This window comes from Rhinoraja longicauda, chromosome 3, assembly GCF_053455715.1.
Source record: "Rhinoraja longicauda isolate Sanriku21f chromosome 3, sRhiLon1.1, whole genome shotgun sequence".
In the NCBI taxonomy this organism is placed as follows: domain Eukaryota; kingdom Metazoa; phylum Chordata; class Chondrichthyes; order Rajiformes; family Arhynchobatidae; genus Rhinoraja; species Rhinoraja longicauda.
Window position 1 is genome coordinate 98,765,521 of NC_135955.1, and position 18,178 is coordinate 98,783,698.

The 18,178-nt window shown below is 48.2% G+C and overlaps 1 protein-coding gene across 1 annotated transcript in view; it reads right to left on the reverse strand.

Moving 5' to 3' along the window:
- The window catches only part of LOC144592211 (thrombospondin-4-like), a 109,754-nt gene that overhangs the window by 70,094 nt on the left and 21,482 nt on the right, over positions 1-18,178 (reverse strand). The window contains 5 exon segments of the mRNA XM_078396736.1: positions 4,200-4,337; positions 5,789-5,976; positions 8,390-8,441; positions 9,564-9,646; positions 15,893-15,995. Of these exon segments, the coding sequence (XP_078252862.1) occupies positions 4,200-4,337; positions 5,789-5,976; positions 8,390-8,441; positions 9,564-9,646; positions 15,893-15,995 (564 nt within the window).

Sequence of the window (18,178 nt, forward strand, 5' to 3'; positions counted from 1 at the left end):
CCAATAATATAAAGGAGGATAGCAAAAGTTTTTTTAGGTACGTGAAGAGGAAAAAAATAGTCAAGGCAAATGTGGGTCCCTTGAAGACAGAAGCAGGGGAATTTATTATGGGGAACAAAGAAATGGCAGACGAGTTAAACCGTTACTTTGGATCTGTCTTCACTGAGGAAGATACACACAATCTCCCAAATGTTCTAGGGGCTGGAGAACCTAGGGTGATGGAGGAACTGAAGGAAATCCACATTAGGCAGGAAATGGTTTTGGGTAGACTGATGGGACTGAAGGCTGATAAATCCCCAGGGCCTGATGGTCTGCATCCCAGAGTACTTAAGGAGGTGGCTCTAGAAATAGTGGAAGCATTGGAGATCATTTTTCAATGTTCTATAGATTCAGGATCAGTTCCTGTGGATTGGAGAATAGCAAATGTTATCCCACTTTTTAAGAAAGGAGGGAGAGAGAAAACGGGTAATTATAGACCAGTTAGTCTGACATCAGTGGTGGGGAAAATGCTGGAGTCAATTATAAAAGACGAAATTGCTGAGCATTTGGATAGCAGTAACGGGATCGTTCCGAGTCAGCATGGATTTACGAAGGGGAAATCATGCTTGACAAATCTACTGGAATTTTTTGAGGATGTAACTAGGAAAATTGACAAGGGAGAGTCAGTGGATGTGGTGTACCTCGACTTTCAGAAAGCCTTCGACAAGGTCCCACATAGGAGATTAGTGGGCAAAATTAGGGCACATGGTATTGGGGGTAGGGTACTGACATGGATAGAAAATTGGTTAACAGACAGAAAGCAAAGAGTGGGGATAAATGGGTCCCTTTCGGAATGGCAGGCAGTGACCAGTGGGGTACCGCAAGGTTCGGTGCTGGGACCCCAGCTATTTACGATATACATTAATGACTTAGACGAAGGGATTAAAAGTACCATTAGCAAATTTGCAGATGATACTAAGTTGGGGGGTAGTGTGAATTGTGAGGAAGATGCAATAAGGCTGCAGGGTGACCTGGACAGGTTGTGTGAGTGGGCGGATACATGGCAGATGCAGTTTAATGTAGATAAGTGTGAGGTTATTCACTTTGGAAGTAAGAATAGAAAGGCAGATTATTATCTGAATGGTGTCAAGTTAGGAGGAGGGGGAGTTCAACGAGATCTGGGTGTCCTAGTGCATCAGTCAATGAAAGGAAGCATGCAGGTTCAGCAGGCAGTGAAGAAAGCCAATGGAATGTTGGCCTTCGTAACAAGAGGAGTTGAGTATAGGAGCAAAGAGGTCCTTCTACAGTTGTACCGGGCCCTGGTGAGACCGCACCTGGAGTACTGTGTGCAGTTTTGGTCTCCAAATATGAGGAAGGATATTCTTGCTATGGAGGGCGTGCAGCGTAGGTTCACTAGATTAATTCCCGGAATGGCGGGACTGTCGTATGTTGAAAGGCTGGAGCGATTGGGCTTGTATACACTGGAATTTAGAAGGATGAGGGGGGATCTTATTGAAACATATAAGATAATTAGGGGATTGGACACATTAGAGGCAGATAACATGTTCCCAATGTTGGGGGAGTCCAGAACAAGGGGCCACAGTTTGAGAATAAGGGGTAGGCCATTTAGAACGGAGATGAGGAAGAACTTTTTCAGTCAGAGGGTGGTGAAGGTGTGGAATTCTCTGCCTCAGAAGGCAGTGGAGGCCAGTTCGTTGGATGCTTTCAAGAGAGAGCTGGATAGAGCTCTTAAGGATAGCGGAGTGAGGGGGTATGGGGAGAAGGCAGGAACGGGGTACTGATTGATAGTGATCAGCCATGATCGCATTGAATGGCGGTGCTGGCTCGAAGGGCTGAATGGCCTACTCCTGCACCTATTGTCTATTGTCTATTGTCTATTGTTTAAATAACTGCCTTAAAATACCTTAGATTAGAATGCATTGTCCCTTGTTAAAAATAAGCATTCAAGTGATAACTGGGCAAATAGAATAAGCTGCCAGAGGAGGTACAGAAACAGGTCAACTTGCCCACGCTGACCAACATGCCCCATCTACACTAGTCTCACCTGCCAGCGTTTGGCCCATATCCCTCTAAACCTGTCCTATCCATGTCCCTGCCTAAATGCTTGTTAAACGTTGCAATAGTCCCTGCCTCAACTACCTCCTCTGGCAGCTCGTTTGATACACCCACCACCTTCAGTGTGAAAAAGGTACCTCTCAGATTCCTATTAAATCTTCCCCCCCTCTCACTTTCAACCTAGGTCCTCTGGTGCTCGATTTCCCCTTTAACCCGATCTATTCCCCTTATCATCTCATAGAGAAGCTTACGATAAGATACGATACGATACGATAGAACTTTATTTATCCCAGGAGGGAAATTGATCTGCCAACCGTCATAAAAACACAATTTTTATGTGTCTACCCTAAAAACACGAAATACATGAAACATGAAATTAAAGTGATGAGTGAAAAGGATTGGGGAGGGGAGTCAGCTCAGTCTAACCCACGACAATGGAATGTTGGCCTTCATAACAAGAGGAGTTGAGTATAGGAGCAAAGAGGTCCTTCTGCAGTTGTACAGGGCCCTAGTGAGACCGCACCTGGAGTACTGTGTGCAGTTTTGGTCTCCAAATTTGAGGAAGGATATTCTTGCTATTGAGGGCGTGCAGCGTAGGTTTACTAGGTTAATTCCCGGGATGGCGGGACTGTCATATGTTGAAAGACTGGAGCGACTAGGCTTGTACACACTGGAATTTAGAAGGATGAGAGGGGATCTTATCGAAACGTATAAGATTATTAAGGGGTTGGACATGTTAGAGGCAGGAAACATGTTCCCAATGTTGGGGGAGTCCAGAACAAGGGGCCACGGTTTAAGAATAAGGGGTAGGCCATTTAGAACTGAGATGAGGAAAAACATTTTCAGTCAGAGAGTTGTGAATCTGTGGAATTCTCTGCCTCAGAGGGCAGTGGAGGCCAATTCTCTGAATGCATTCACGAGAGAGCTGGATAGAGCTCTTAAGGATAGCGGAGTCAGGGGGTATGGGGAGAAGGCAGGAACGGGGTACTGATTGAGAATGATCAGCCATGATCACATTGAATGGTGATGCTGGCTCGAAAGGCCGAATGGCCTCCTCCTGCACCTATTGTCTATTGTCTATTGTCTATAAGAGGGAGGAGTTGTGCAGTTTGATAGCCACAGGGAAGAAGAATCTCCTGTGGCGTTCTGTTCTGCATCTTGGTGGGACCAGTCTGTTGCTGAAGGTGCTCCACAGGTTGACCAGTGTGTCATGGAGGGGGTGAGCTGTATTGTCCATGATGCTCTGCAGTTTGAGGAACATCCTCCCCTCTCCGAGACCACCTCCCGTGAATCCAACTCCACCCCCAGGACGGAGCCAGCCTTCCTGATGAGTTTGTTGATACTACTAGCGTGCGCGGCCTTTGCCCTGCTGCCCCAGCACATGGCAGCATAGAAGATGGCACTGGCCACCACCGACTGGTAGAACATCTGTAGCATCTCACTACAGACGTTGAAGGAGTGGAGCCTTCTCAAAAGATTATTAAGATTATTAAGGGGTTGGACACGTTAGAGGCAGGAAACATGTTCCCAATGTTGGGGGAGTCCAGAACCAGGGGCCACAGTTTAAGAATAAGGGGTAGGCCATTTAGAACTGAGATGAGGAAAAACTTTTTCAGTCAGAGAGTTGTGAATCTGTGGAATTCTCTGCCTCAGAAGGCAGTGGAGGCTAATTCTCTGAATGCATTCAAGAGAGAGCTAGATAGAGCTCTTAAAGATAGTGGAGTCAGGGGGTATGGGGAGAAGGCAGGAACGGGGTACTGATTGAGAATGATCAGCCATGATCACATTGAATGGCGGTGCTGGCTCGAAGGGCTGAATGGCCTCCTCCTGCACCTATTGTCTATTGTCTATTGTCTATAAAAGTACAGGCTGCTCTGTCCCTTCTTGTTTCAGGGCCTCAGCGTTCCTGGACCAGTCCAGTTTGCTGTCCTGGTACACTCCCAGGTATTTGTACTCCCTGGTAAACTGCACATCCACACCACTGATGGAGACAGGGGCCAGTGGTGTTCCTCTCCTCCTAAAGCCCACCACCAACTCCTGAAAGACTCCTCGCTGACTGTTCACTGCCAACCCACTGGTTAAAAAAAAAACCTTTGGGCCATTGAGCTTTTGTGCGAAGAGTCTGTGCTTTGTCTGAAGTTTACCTGTTTGTGTAACCTTGCGTATTCCAATCCTACTCCTGAAACGCTCCGGCCCTTGTAGCCCGCTGGACAGTTCTCACACTTGTAACCGGGGAAGGTATTCACACAGCGAACTCCAGCAGAACACGGGCTGATCTGACACTGCAGGGAAAAGATCACAAATAAACAACGGGGACAGTGTGGAGAGAGTGTCCAGCTTCAAGTTTCTGGGCACTCACATTTCGGAGGACCTCACATGGTCCAATAACACCGCTGCGCTGGTCAAGAAGGCACAGCAACGACTGTTCTACCTGAGAACACTGAAAACGTCTGGTCTGCCCCAACAGCTGCTGACGACCTTCTACCGCTGCGCCATAGAGAGCATCCTAACGCATGGCATCCCTGTGTGGTATCTCAGCTACACGGAGGCAGAGAGGAGAGCTCTTCAGCGGGGAGTCCATAGAGCTCAGAGGACCATCGGAACACAGCTACCAGCCTTGGAGGGCATCTACAACACACGATGCCTCAGAAAAACCACCGGCATCCACAAAAACTCTTCACACCCCTGCAATAGTCTGTTCGAACTTCTACCATCGGGCAGACGATACAAGGCCTTCTACGCCCGCACCTCCAGACTCAGGAACAGCTTCATCCCCAGGGCCATAGCTGCTATGAACCGGTCCTGCTGAGCCGGATGGTCACATCGCACAGCGAACCGGCACAGACCTACTTGCACTTTATTCTGTTTAAAACTGTTTCATTCGGTTGTTTAAATTAATACTGACTAGCTAATTAATTTATTGCATCGTATGGGAGGCACATTCCCAATCTCGTTGTACCCCTGTACAATGTCAATAAAGATATATTGTATTGTATAAAAGGACGTTCCTTCAGGAAGGAGGTGAGGAGGAATTTCATCAGTCAGAGGGTGGTGAATCTGTGGAATTCATCGCCACAGACGGCTGTGGAGGTCAAGTCAACGGATATTTTTAAGGCAGAGAAAGATGGACTGGGTAGAGTGAATGTGGAGAGGATGTTTCCACCAGTGGGAGAGTCTGGGACCAGGAGCCACAGCCTCAGAATGAAAGGATGTACCTTTAGAAAGGAGATCAGGAGGAATCTCTTTAGTCAGAGGGCAGTGAATCTGTGGAATTCATTGCCACAGAAGGCTGTGGAGGTCAAGTCAATGGATATTTTTAAGGCAGGGAAAGATAGATAGATTCTTGATTAGTACTGGTGTCAAGGGTTACGGGGAGAAGGCGGGAGAATGGGGTTGTGGGGGAGAGATAGATCAGCCTTGATTGAATGGCGGAGTAGACTTGATGGGCCAAAAGGCCTAATTCTGCTCCTAACACTTATGAAGAATGGTGAAGAAGAGTCTGAAGAAGGGTCCCATCCCGAATCTGAAGAAGGGTCTCGTCAGACTGAAGAAGGGTCTCGTCCCGAAACGTCACCCATTCCTTCTCTCCCGAGATGCTGCCTGACCCGCTGAGTTACTCCAGCATTTTGTGTCTGCCTTCGATTTAAACCAGCATCTGCAGTTTTTTTTCCCTAAACTAATCAGATAGTGGAAAAGGAAAAAGACAGCGGCCATTTTGGTATTTGACTCTTACCTCATCTTCATCGGTGCATTGAACTCCATCGCCTGCCAACCCCTTTGGGCAATGTCCGCACCGGAACCCATCCTTTGTCTCCACACATTTCACTCCACGGAAGCAGGAGCCAGCGGCACAGCGTGGCTTAGGTTTGGTGGGGACCACAGGTCGCATATTCAGCTCCTCAAGATCGGTTAAACCAATACCTAAAATAAGAAATGGGGCATCTAGTAACTGTTGTGTTGGTGACAAATTTTGTGCCTGTAAATCACATCTGAAACTTCAAAGACTAGAGGGCACGGCTTTAAGGTCATAAGGGATAGGAGTGGAATTAGGCCATTCGGCCCATCAAGTCTAGATTTAGATTTAGAGATACAGCGTGGAACAGGCCCTTCGGCCCACCGGGTCCGCGCCGACCAGCGATCCCCGCACATTAACACTATCCTACACACACTAGGGACAATTTTTACATTTACCCAGTCAATTAACCTACATACCTGCACGTCTTTGGAGTGTGGGAGGAAACCGAAGATCTCGGAGAAAACCCACGCAGGTCACGGGGAGAACGTACAAACTCCTTACAGACGGCGCCTGTAGTCAGGATCGAACCTGAGTCTCCGGCGCTGCTTTCGCTGTAAGGCAGCAACTCTACCGCTGCGCCACCGTGCCGCCATTCAATCAAGGCTGATCTATCTCTCCCTCCTACCCCCTTTAAGGTGAGTCAGGCAAAGTTTAAAGGAGGTTAAACCAGCCTCCCTTCCATTGACTCCATCTACACTTCACGCTGCCTCGGCAAGGCCAGCAGCATCATCAAGGACCAGTCTCACTCTTCTCTTCCTCTCCCTCCTCTCCCCTCTCCCATCAGGCAAGAGGTACAGAAGTTTGAAAGCGCACACCTCCCGATTCAGGGACAGTTTCTTCCCAGTTGAACCGTCCTCTCCTCAGCTAGCATGCAGTCTGGACCTCCCTTCTACCTCGTTGGAGAACTTTGAACAATCTTTAATCAAACTTTATCGGAAATTCCTCCTCATCTCCATTTTGAAGGCACGTCCGTTTATTCGGAGGCTGTGCACTCTGGTCCGAGACTTTCCACCTACTGGAAACATTCTTTCAATAGACAATAGACAATAGACAATAGGTGCAGGAGGAGGCCATTCGAACCTTCGAGCCAGCACCGCCATTCAATGTGATCTTGGCTGATCATTCTCAATCAGTACCCCGTTCCTGCCTTCTCCCCATACCCCCTGACTCCGCTATCCTTAAGAGCTCTATCTAGCTCTCTCTTGAATGCATTCAGAGAATTGGCCTCCACTGCCTTCTGAGGCAGAGAATTCCACAGATTCACAACTCTCTGACTGATCCACTTCCGAGGCCTACTGTGTCTCCTATCTTCCTTCCTCAAAGATATCACAGAGGCCTACCCTAATGCCAGTTCCCTCTCTTGTCAACCCAAGATCTTGCTTGTTCTAGCACCCTTTTTTAAAACTCTGTCCTGTTTATAAAGGGAACGTCAGAGATGTGTTGAGGAGGGGCAGCACGGTGGCGCAGCGGTAGAGTTGCTGCCTCACAGCGCCAGAGACCTGGGTTGGATCCTGGCTACGGCTGCTGTCTGCACGGAGTTGCCACTTTCTTCCCCTGACCTGCTTGTGTTTTCCCTGGGAGCCCCAGTATCCCCCCGCACTCCTAAGACGTGCAGGTTTGTCGGTTAAAATTTGTTTGGTAAAATTGTAAATTATCCCGTGTGGGATAGTGTAAGGGGATCGCTGGTCGGCACGGACTCGGTGGGCCGATAGGCCTGTTTTTCCGCGTGAGGTACGAAGGTAGCCAATGTAAAAATAACCCGAACAAGTGAAGAAGGGTCTCGACCGGAAACGTCCCCCATTCCTTCTCTCCAGAGATGCTGCCCAGGGCCGTCTAACGCATGGGCCTGATGGGCACTTGCCCGGGGCCCCACGAGCATAGGGGCCCCATGCTGATCTGTGTATGTTAAGTGACTTGCAATAAATAAATACTACTTTAAAAATGTAGGTTCAATAAGTGCTTTTTTCGCAACATTTTCGGTCCCTGTGTTTTTTTCGCAACATTTTCCATCCCTAAGTGCTTCTCACAGCGATCTGTTTTGCAACAATTAGCTCCCTAAGTGCTTTGCTTTTCCATCCCTAAGTGCTTCTCACAGCGATCTGTAAGTGCTTTTCGCAACAATGTAGCACCCTAAGTCCATCGCTAAGTGCTTTTCGGTAAGTGCTTTTCGCCGGCACGACAGGGGGGGGGGCTGGTAGGGAAAGGGGGGTGGGGGAGAGTAACGGTGGGGGCGACGGGGAGGGTGGGAGGAGGAGAGAGTGGGGGTGGGATTTTGTTGGAAGTGCCAATAAAATAAATATATGTTTAATTTTATCGACCATTTACATTTTTATTCCTGTGAGTAGTTGTCGTAGGGGCCCTAGTACACTGCTTTGCCCGGGGCCCATAATGCTGTAAAGGCGGCCCTGATGCTGCCTGTCCCGCTGAGTTACCCCAGCAATTTGTGTCTATCTTCCGAACAAGTGAAAATCATCTATTCTCACATAAAACAGCATCGGACGTCAGAGATGAAAATGAAGAAGCGGCTGAGAATCTTACCACACGCGTGACATTTAGCAATGGTGTATCGTAATAAGGTGGTTTCAGTGACCTGTGAAAATAAAGCAGACTTTTAACAACTTTTAATTCTGGGCTTTTGTTTTGTCCTGGGATTTTTTTTAATTATCGAGCCTTTTTTTTGTGTTAGTTTTATTATAATATTATTGATTGAGAACTGTATTTGCAGGCCCCTTACGCTGCTGCAAGTAAGAATTTCCTTGTTCCGTTTCTGTACACAGGAGACTGGGGTTGAGAGGGAAAGATAGATCAGCCATGATTGAATGGAGGTATTGACCTGGTAGGCCAAATGGCCTCGTTTTTTGTCAACTTATTTACATCGGCGAAACCAAGCGCAGGCTCGGCGATCGCTTCGCTGAACACCTGCGCTCGGTCCACATTAACAAAACTGATCTCCCGGTGGCCGAGCACTTTAACTCCCCCTCCCATTCCCAGTCTGACCTTTCTGTCATGGGCCTCCTCCAGTGCCATAGTGAGGCCCGCCGGAAATTGGAGGAGCAGCACCTCATATTTCGCCTGGGCAGTTTGCAGCCCGGTGGTATGAACGTCAACTTCTCCAACTTCAGATAGCTCCTCTGTCCCTCCCTTCCCCTCCTCCTTCCCAGATCTCCCTCTATCTTCCTGTCTCCACCTATATCCTTCCTTTGTCCCACCCCCCCTTACATCAGTCTGAAGAAGGGTCTCGACCCGAAACGTCACCCATTCCTTCTCTCCCGAGATGCTGCCTGACCTGCTGAGTTACTCCAGCATTTTGTGAATAAATCGGCCTAGTTTTTCGTTTAGTTTAGTTTAGGGATACAGCACAGAAACAGTTCCCTTCGGCCCAACCGATTCCACACTGACCAGCAATCCCCGCACATTAACACTACACACACTAGGGACAATTTTACATTCATGCCAAGCCAAATAACCTACAAACCTGTGCGTGTTTGGAGTGCGGGAGGAAACCGAAGAGAACTCAGAGAAAACCCACGCAGGTCACGGGGAGAACGTACAACTTCCGTACAGGCAGCACCCGTAGTCAGGATTGAACCCGGGTCTCCGGCGCTGCAAGCGCTGTAAGGCAGCAACTCTACCGCTGCGCCACCGTGCCGCCCCTAATCCTGCTCCTGGAACTTATGAACTTATGACTTCCAACCTCGGAGATCAGTATTACCTGCTGTCTGAGTAGTTGCTTCATTTCTGCAAGTATTTCGTTGAGCTGTGTCATCTGGCCAACCAAATGCCTTCCTGAATCACCTGCAATGCAAAGAGAACTTGTTAACGTGGGATATGGAATGAAGACAGATCAACAAGATAACTTTTGAGCAGGAAGGAACTGCAGATGCTGGTTTACACCGAAGATGGACACAAAATGCTAGAGTAACTCAGCGGGACAGGCAGCATCTTTGGAGAGAAGGAATGGGAGGCCTTTTGGGTTGAGATCCTTCTTCAGACTGAGAGTCAGGTGCGAGGGAGTCTAGAGATATGGAAGGTGACAACGAGGCATACAATCAGTTATATTTAATCAGGAGGACAGCAGAACTAGTAGATAACCTTTGCAAACAAATGTTCCCTGGACTCTAGAGGTTTTGTAGAAGGCCCTTCTTCAGTCTGAAGAAGGGTCTCGACCCGAACGTCACCCATTCTTTCTGTCCAGAGATGCTGCCTGTCCCGCTGAGTTACTCCAGCACTTTGTGACTCACTACGGTGTAAATCGGCACATGCAGTTCCTTATGTAGGAAAGAACGGCAGATGCTGGTTTAAATCGAAGATAGACGCAAAATGCTGGAGTAACTCAGCGGGACAGGCAGCATCTCTGGAGGGAAGGAATGGGGTCCTTCTCTCCAGAGATGCTGCCTGTCCCGCTGAGTTATTCCAACATTTTGTGTCCATTTGCAGTTCCTTCCTGCACACTCCAGAGGTTTGGCCCCTACTATTTCAATCTTTGATCAAACCCTCTGGAATGTGAATAGTTTTGTACTTTTGTGTCAGTGGGCAGTGTGCGTTCGCGCTGGACATAGATGAGTAGTCTGGTGCCAGGTTTCTGACTTCTCTGACTGTTTTTTCACCGAGGGAATATGCAGTAAACCCATGTTTTATCGGACCTCTTTATAACGGACTGTGGTTGTAGCAGACTGACCGACCGATCGATGGCCTCGCCACCCCCAGCGTGCACCTACCTGCCCGGCTGGACCTTCTGCTGCCACCACCACCGCCGGCCCACGCGGCTTCCCCCGCCACTTCCAGGCCTCACCTGCCAACGGCGCGCCACCACCCACCCTCACCTGCACTCCGGCTGCCCGGGGGCTGCCACCGTTGACTCCGCCAATCCTCACCTCTCCCCCAGCCACCAGCAAGCCAGAGCCGTCAACTCACCTGGAATCCAGGCCCAGTTCCAGACCGAGAGTCTGAAGAAAGGTCTCAACCCGAAATGTCACCTATCCATGTTCTGCAGAGATGCTTCGTGACCTGCTGAGTTACTCCAGGACTTTGTGATTGAGAATGATCAGCCATGATCACATTGAATGGCGGTGCTGGCTCGAAGAGCCGAATGGCCTCCTCCTGCACCTATTGTCCATTGTCTATTGGGTCCTTTGGCGTATTAACTAGTGCCTGCAGTTGTAAGTTTCTACTGCTGTCAGAGAGACATACGGCATGGAAACAGGCCCTTCAGCCCAACTTGCCCACACCAGCCAACATGTCCCATCGACACTAGTCCCACCTATCTCGTTTTTAGAACGGAGATGAGGAAGAACTTTTTCAGTCAGAGAGTGGTGAAGGTGTGGAATTCTCTGCCTCAGAAGGCAGTGGAGGCCAGTTCGTTGGATGCTTTCAAGAGAGAGCTGGATAGAGCTCTTAAGGATAGCGGAGTGAGGGGGTATGGGGAGAAGGCAGGAACGGGGTACTGATTGAGAGTGATCAGCCATGATTGCATTGAATGGCGGTGCTGGCTCGAAGGGCTGAATGGCCTACTCCTGCACCTATTGTCTATTGTCTATTGTCTATTGTTTTGTTTAGTTTAGAGATACAGAGCAGAAACAGGCCCTTCGGCCCATCGAGTCGGCGCCTTCCAGCAATCCCCACAACATTAATACTATCCTCCACATACTAAGGACAATTTACATCATGCCATGATCGCATTGAATGGCGGTGCTGGCTCGAAGGGCTGAATGGCCTACTCCTGCACCTATTGTCTATTGTCTATTATTGTCTTATCAAGCCAATTAATCTACAAACCTGTACGTCTTTGGAGTGTGGGAGGAAACCGAAGATCTCGGCCAAAACCCACGCAGTTATGGGGAGAACGTACAAACTCCGTAAAGACAGCACCCGTAGTCGGGATAGAACCCGGGTCTCTAGTACTGCAAGAGCTGCAAGGCAGCGACTCTACTGCTGGGCCTCCTTGCCGCCCTAAGTTTGGCCCATATCCCTATACACCTGTCCTACCCATGTACCTGTGTAAATGTTTCTTAAACGTTGCGATAGTCCCTGCATCAACTACCTCGTCCGGCAGCTCGTTCCATACACCAACCACTCTTTGTGTGAGAAAGTTACCCCTCACATTCTTATTAAATCTTTTCCCCCCTCACTTTAAACCCATGTCCTCCGTTTCTCGATTCCCCTACTCTGGACAAGAGACTCTGTGCGTCTACCCGATCTCTCGTGATTTTATACACTTCCATACTTATACACTGATAAGAGGCTTTTACAGTAGACAGGCACGTACAGTAGTCACTCAGGGGATGAAAGGCTATTGATCATGTGCAGGCAGAGGTTAGTTTAAACTGGCATCATGTTTGGCACAGGCATTATCTACCAATGGGTCTGTTCCTGTGTCGGTGTCAAGGAAAGACACAAAGTGTTGGAGTAACTCAATGGGCCGGGCAGCATCTCTGGGGAACATTGATAGGTGACGTGCCTGGGATTTATTTTTTTTAAAGTCAATTTTCATACCGCTGGGGTGTAAAAGCTGCCCAATCGAAATATGAGGTGCTGTTCCTCTAATTTGCGCTGGGCCTCACTCTGACAGTGGAGGAGGCCCAGGACAGAAAGGTCAATGTGGGAATGGGAGGGGGAGTTAAAATACTGAGCAACCGGGAGATCAGGTAGGTTTAGGTGGACCGAGCCTGTGCTTGGTCTCGCCGATATATAGGAGTCCACACCTGGAACAGCGGATCCAGTAGATGAGGTTGGAGGAGGTGCAAGTGAACCTCTGCCTCACCTGATAAGACTGTCGGGGTCCTTGGCATTTAAATTCAAGTAACCCCTCTTTTCCTTCCATCCCCCTTCCCAGTTCTCCGACCAGTCTTACTGTCCCCAACTAGTTTATCTCAGTTTGCTTTGTTGTTACCTTCTCCCAGTTAACAATGATTTTCCTTGATCTCCATTCCCTTTGCCCTGTTTTCACACCATCGCACTTCCTTATCTATCTATCTCCCTCCCCCCTGACGTCAGTCTGAAGAAGGGTCTCGACCCGAAACGTCACCCATTCCCTCTCTCCAGAGGTGCTGTCTGTCCCGCTGAGTTACTCCAGCTTTTTGTGTCTACCTATGGACAGGTGACGTTTCAGGTTGGACTTTTCTTCAGACCTGAAAGGTCATCTATCCTTGTTCTCCAGAGCTGCTGCCTGACCTGCTGAGTTACTCCAGCACTTCATGTCTTTCTTTGGAATAAACCAGCATCTGCAGTTCCTTGTTATAATTTTTTTTGTCTGTGTCTGTGTCTGTATCTATAATCTATGTTTTGACTGTGTCTGTGTCCATGTCTGTGTCTATGGATATGTCTATGTCTGTGATCTATGTCTGTGGTCTATGTCTGTGGTCTATGTCTGTGGTCTATGTCTGTGGTCTATGTCTGTGGTCTATGTCTGTGGTCTATGTCTGTGGTCTATGTCTGTGGTCTATGTCTGTGATCTATGTCTGTGTCTATGTCTGTGGTCTATGTCTGTGTCTATGTCTGTGTCTATGTCTGTGGTCCATGTCTGTGTCTATGTCTGTGATCTATGTCTGTGGTCTATGTCTGTGGTCTATGTCTGTGGTTTATGTCTGTGGTCTATGTCTGTGGTCTATGTCTATGTCTATGTCTGTGGTCTATGTCTGTGGTCTATGTCTATGTCTATGTCTGTGGTCTATGTCTGTGCCTATGTCTATGTCTGTGGTCTATGTCTATGTCTATGTCTATGTCTATGTCTGTGGTCTATGTCTGTGTCTATGTCTATGTCTATGTCTGTGGTCTATGTCTATGTCTATGTCTATGTCTATGTCTATGTCTATGTCTATGTCTATGTCTATGTCTATGTCTGTGGTCTATGTCTGTGTCTATGTCTATGTCTGTGGTCTATGTCTGTGGTCTATGTCTGTGTCTATGTCTGTGTCTATGTCTGTGGTCTATGTCTGTGGTCTCTGTCTGTGTCTATGTCTGTGGTCTATGTCTGTGTCTATGTCTGTGATCTATGTCTGTGGTCTATATCTATGTCTATGTCTGTGTCTATGTCTGTGTCTATGTCTATGTCTGTGGTCTATGTCTGTGTCTATGTCTGTGGTCTATGTCTATGTCTGTGTCTATGTCTGTGGTCTATGTCTGTGTCTATGTCTGTGTCTATGTCTGTGTCTATGTCTATGTCTGTGGTCTATGTCTGTGTCTATGTCTGTGTCTATGTCTGTGGTCTATGTCTATGTCTGTGGTCTATGTCTGTGTCTATGTCTATGTCTATGTCTATGTCTGTGGTCTATGTCTGTGTCTATGTCTGTGGTCTATGTCTGTGTCTATGTCTGTGGTCTATGTCTGTGTCTGTGTCTATGTCTATGTCTATGTCTGTGGTCTATGTCTGTGTCTATGTCTGTGGTCTATGTCTGTGGTCTATGTCTGTGGTCTATATCTATGTCTATGTCTGTGGTCTATGTCTATGTCTATGTCTGTGGTCTATGTCTGTGGTCTATGTCTGTGGTCTATGTCTGTGGTCTATGTCTGTGTCTATGTCTATGTCTATGTCTATGTCTATGTCTATGTCTGTGGTCTATGTCTGTGTCTATGTCTGTGGTCTATGTCTGTGTCTATGTCTGTGGTCTATGTCTGTGTCTGTGTCTATATCTATGTCTATGTCTGTGGTCTATGTCTATGTCTATGTCTGTGGTCTATGTCTGTGGTCTCTGTTTATGTCTCTGTCCATGTCTGTGTCTATGTCTGTGGTCTATGTCTGTGTCTATGTCTGTGGTCTACGTCTGTGGTCTATATCTATGTCTATGTCTGTGGTCTATGTCTGTGGTCTATGTCTGTGGTCTATGTCTGTGGTCTATGTCTGTGGTCTATGTCTGTGGTCTATATCTATGTCTATGTCTGTGGTCTATGTCTATGTCTATGTCTGTGGTCTATGTCTGTGGTCTATGTCTGTGGTCTATGTCTGTGGTCTATATCTATGTCTATGTCTGTGGTCTATGTCTATGTCTATGTCTGTGGTCTATGTCTATGTCTATGTCTGTGGTCTATGTCTGTGGTCTATGTCTGTGGTCTATGTCTGTGGTCTATGTCTGTGTCTATGTCTATGTCTATGTCTATGTCTATGTCTATGTCTGTGGTCTATGTCTGTGTCTATGTCTGTGGTCTATGTCTGTGTCTATGTCTGTGGTCTATGTCTGTGTCTGTGTCTATATCTATGTCTATGTCTGTGGTCTATGTCTATGTCTATGTCTGTGGTCTATGTCTGTGGTCTCTGTTTATGTCTCTGTCCATGTCTGTGTCTATGTCTGTGGTCTATGTCTGTGTCTATGTCTGTGGTCTACGTCTGTGGTCTATATCTATGTCTATGTCTGTGGTCTATGTCTGTGGTCTATGTCTGTGGTCTATGTCTGTGGTCTATGTCTGTGGTCTATGTCTGTGGTCTATATCTATGTCTATGTCTGTGGTCTATGTCTATGTCTATGTCTGTGGTCTATGTCTGTGGTCTATGTCTGTGGTCTATGTCTGTGGTCTATATCTATGTCTATGTCTGTGGTCTATGTCTATGTCTATGTCTGTGGTCTATGTCTGTGGTCTATGTCTGTGGTCTATGTCTGTGGTCTATATCTATGTCTTTGTCTGTGTCTATGTCTATGTCTCTGTCCATGTCTGTGGTCTATGGTCTATGTCTGCGGTCTATATCTATGTCTGTGGTCTATATCTGTGGATATAGATATCCACAGGAAGAAGGGTCTCGACCCGAAACGTCACCCATTCCTTCTCTCCCGAGATGCTGCCTGACCTGCTGAGTTACTCCAGCATTTTGTGAATAAATCGATTTGTACCAGCATCTGCAGTTATTTTCTTATATACCTGTGGTCTATGTCTGCGGTCTACGTCTATGTCTGTGGTCTACGTCTGCGTCTACGTCTACATCTATGTCTATGGCCTACATCTATATCTATATCTATGTCTCTGTCTATGTTTATGTCAGTGGTTTGTAAAAGCAAGGGGTTAAGGGGGTAATGAGTCCTGCCCTCATGAACCCCTTGCCTTGCTGCTGCTTACCTGCAATGCCCGCAGCATCACTCTGTTGCAACATGCAATCCTGGAGCGCAGCCACCTTATTGATCGACCCTCCCAACACGAACTTCACATCTTCTACAGAATCCTGCAAAGAGCAAAAAAACGTATCAGCGTGAAACAAGGTCCCGGTTCCATCACTTGCACGCACGGACTGGTCAATACAAGGGTATCGTCGGCAAATGAGAATGGAAACCTTACCAGGACCAAGGGATTCTTTTAGTTTAGTTTAGTTTAGAGATGCAGCGTGGAAACAGGCCCTTCGGCCCACCGTCCTCACCAACCTGCGATCCCCGCACATTAACACTATCCCACACACCAGGGACGATCTACAATTATACCCAGCCAATTAACCTACAAACCTGCACGAATTTATAGCGTGGGAGGAAACGGGAGATCCCGGAGAAAACCCACGCAGGTCACGGAGAGAACGTACAAACTCCGTACAGACAGCGCCCGTAGTCAGTGTAAAGAAAATAACTGCAGATGCTGGTACAAATCGAAGGTATTTATTTCACAAAATGCTGGAGTAACTCAGCAGGTCAGGCAGCATCTCGGGAGAGAAGGAATAGGTGACGTTTCGGGTCGAGACCCTGAATCCCTGAATAAGAGTCTGAAGAAGGGTCTCGACCCGAAACGTCACCCATTCCTTCTCTCCTGAGATGCACCCGTAGTCAGGATCAAACCCGGGTCTCTGGTGCTGTAAGGCAGCAACTCTACCGCTGCACCACCATGCTGCCCCTGATTGAACATTGTGATAATCTACCACGAGTGTAGTCTCTTCCTGCAAAATACCAGGGAACAAATGAATTTGCAACCATCCCAGCAGGAAAGCAGTGTTCAATCCTCACCCCTCTCCCCACCTGGACCCTCGCCACCCTCCTCGACCTCTTTCCATTGGAGACCCTCATTGGTGGGGCGGCACGGTGGCGGAGAGGTAGAGTTGCTGCCTTACAATGCCGGGGACCCGGGTTCGATCCTGACCACGGGTGCGGTCTGTACGGAGTTTGTACGTTCTCCCCGAGACTGCGTGGGTTTTCTCCGAGATCTTCGGATTCCTCCCACATTCCAAAGACGTATAGGTATGTAGGTTAACTGATGGGTTGGTACAAGTGTAAATTGTCCCTAGTGTGTCTAGGCTTGTGTCAATGTAAGTGGATCACTGGTCAGTGCGGACTGATGGGCCTGTTTCCGCGCTGTTTCTCGAAAACTAAAAACTAAAACTAAAACCCTCGGACGATATTTAGTCGAATTTTACTGGACTTCACCTTGCACTAAACATTATTCCCTTCATCACGTATCTGTACACTGGGGACGGCTCAATTGTAATCAAGTACAGTCTTTCCGCTGACTGGTTAGCACGCAACTGACTGGTTAGCACGGTGGCGCAGCGGTAGAGTTGCTGCCTTACAGCGAATGCAGCGCCGGAGACTCAGGTTCGATCCCGACTACGGGCGCAGTCTGTACGGAGTTTGTACGTTCCCCCCGTGACCTGCGTGGGTTTTCTCCGAGATCTTCGGTTTCCTCCCACACTCCAAAGACGTACAGGTATGTAGGTTAATTGACTGGGTAAATGTAAAAATTGTCCCTAGTGTGGGCGTAGGATAGTGTTAGTGTGCGGGGATCGCTGGGCGGCGCGGACTCGGTGGGCCGAAGGGCCTGTTTCCGCGCTGTATCTCTAAAAAAAAAACAAAAGTCCCAATCTCCCAAAATGCCGGAGTAACTCAACTGATGTCAGGGGAGGGGGGCGGGACAAAGATAGGAGGTAGTCGGAGACAGGAAGACTAGTGCTCCCCCTTCCCACTAGTCTTCCTGTCTCCGACTACCTTCTATCTTTGTCCCACCCCCTCCCCTGACATCAGTCTGAAGAAGGGTCTCGACCCGAAACGTCCCCCTTTCCTTCTCTCCAGAGATGCTGCCTGTCCCGCTGAGTTACTCCATGATTTTAGTTTGGAGATACAGTGCAGAAACAGGCCCTTCGGCCCACCGAGTCCATGCCGACCAGCGATCCCCGTACACTAACACCATCCTACACACACACACGGGGCAATTTACAATTGTACTGAGCCGGACCGACAAACCAGCACATCTTTGGAGTGTGAGAGGAAACCGGAGCACCCGGAGAAAACCCAGGCAGGTCACAGGGAGAACGTACAAACTCCGAACAGACAGCATCCGGGGTCAGGATTGAACCCGGGTCTCTGGCGCTGTGGCGCTACCACTACTCTACCACTGCCCCTGGATTTGACTGGATAGCAGTAAACAACGTGC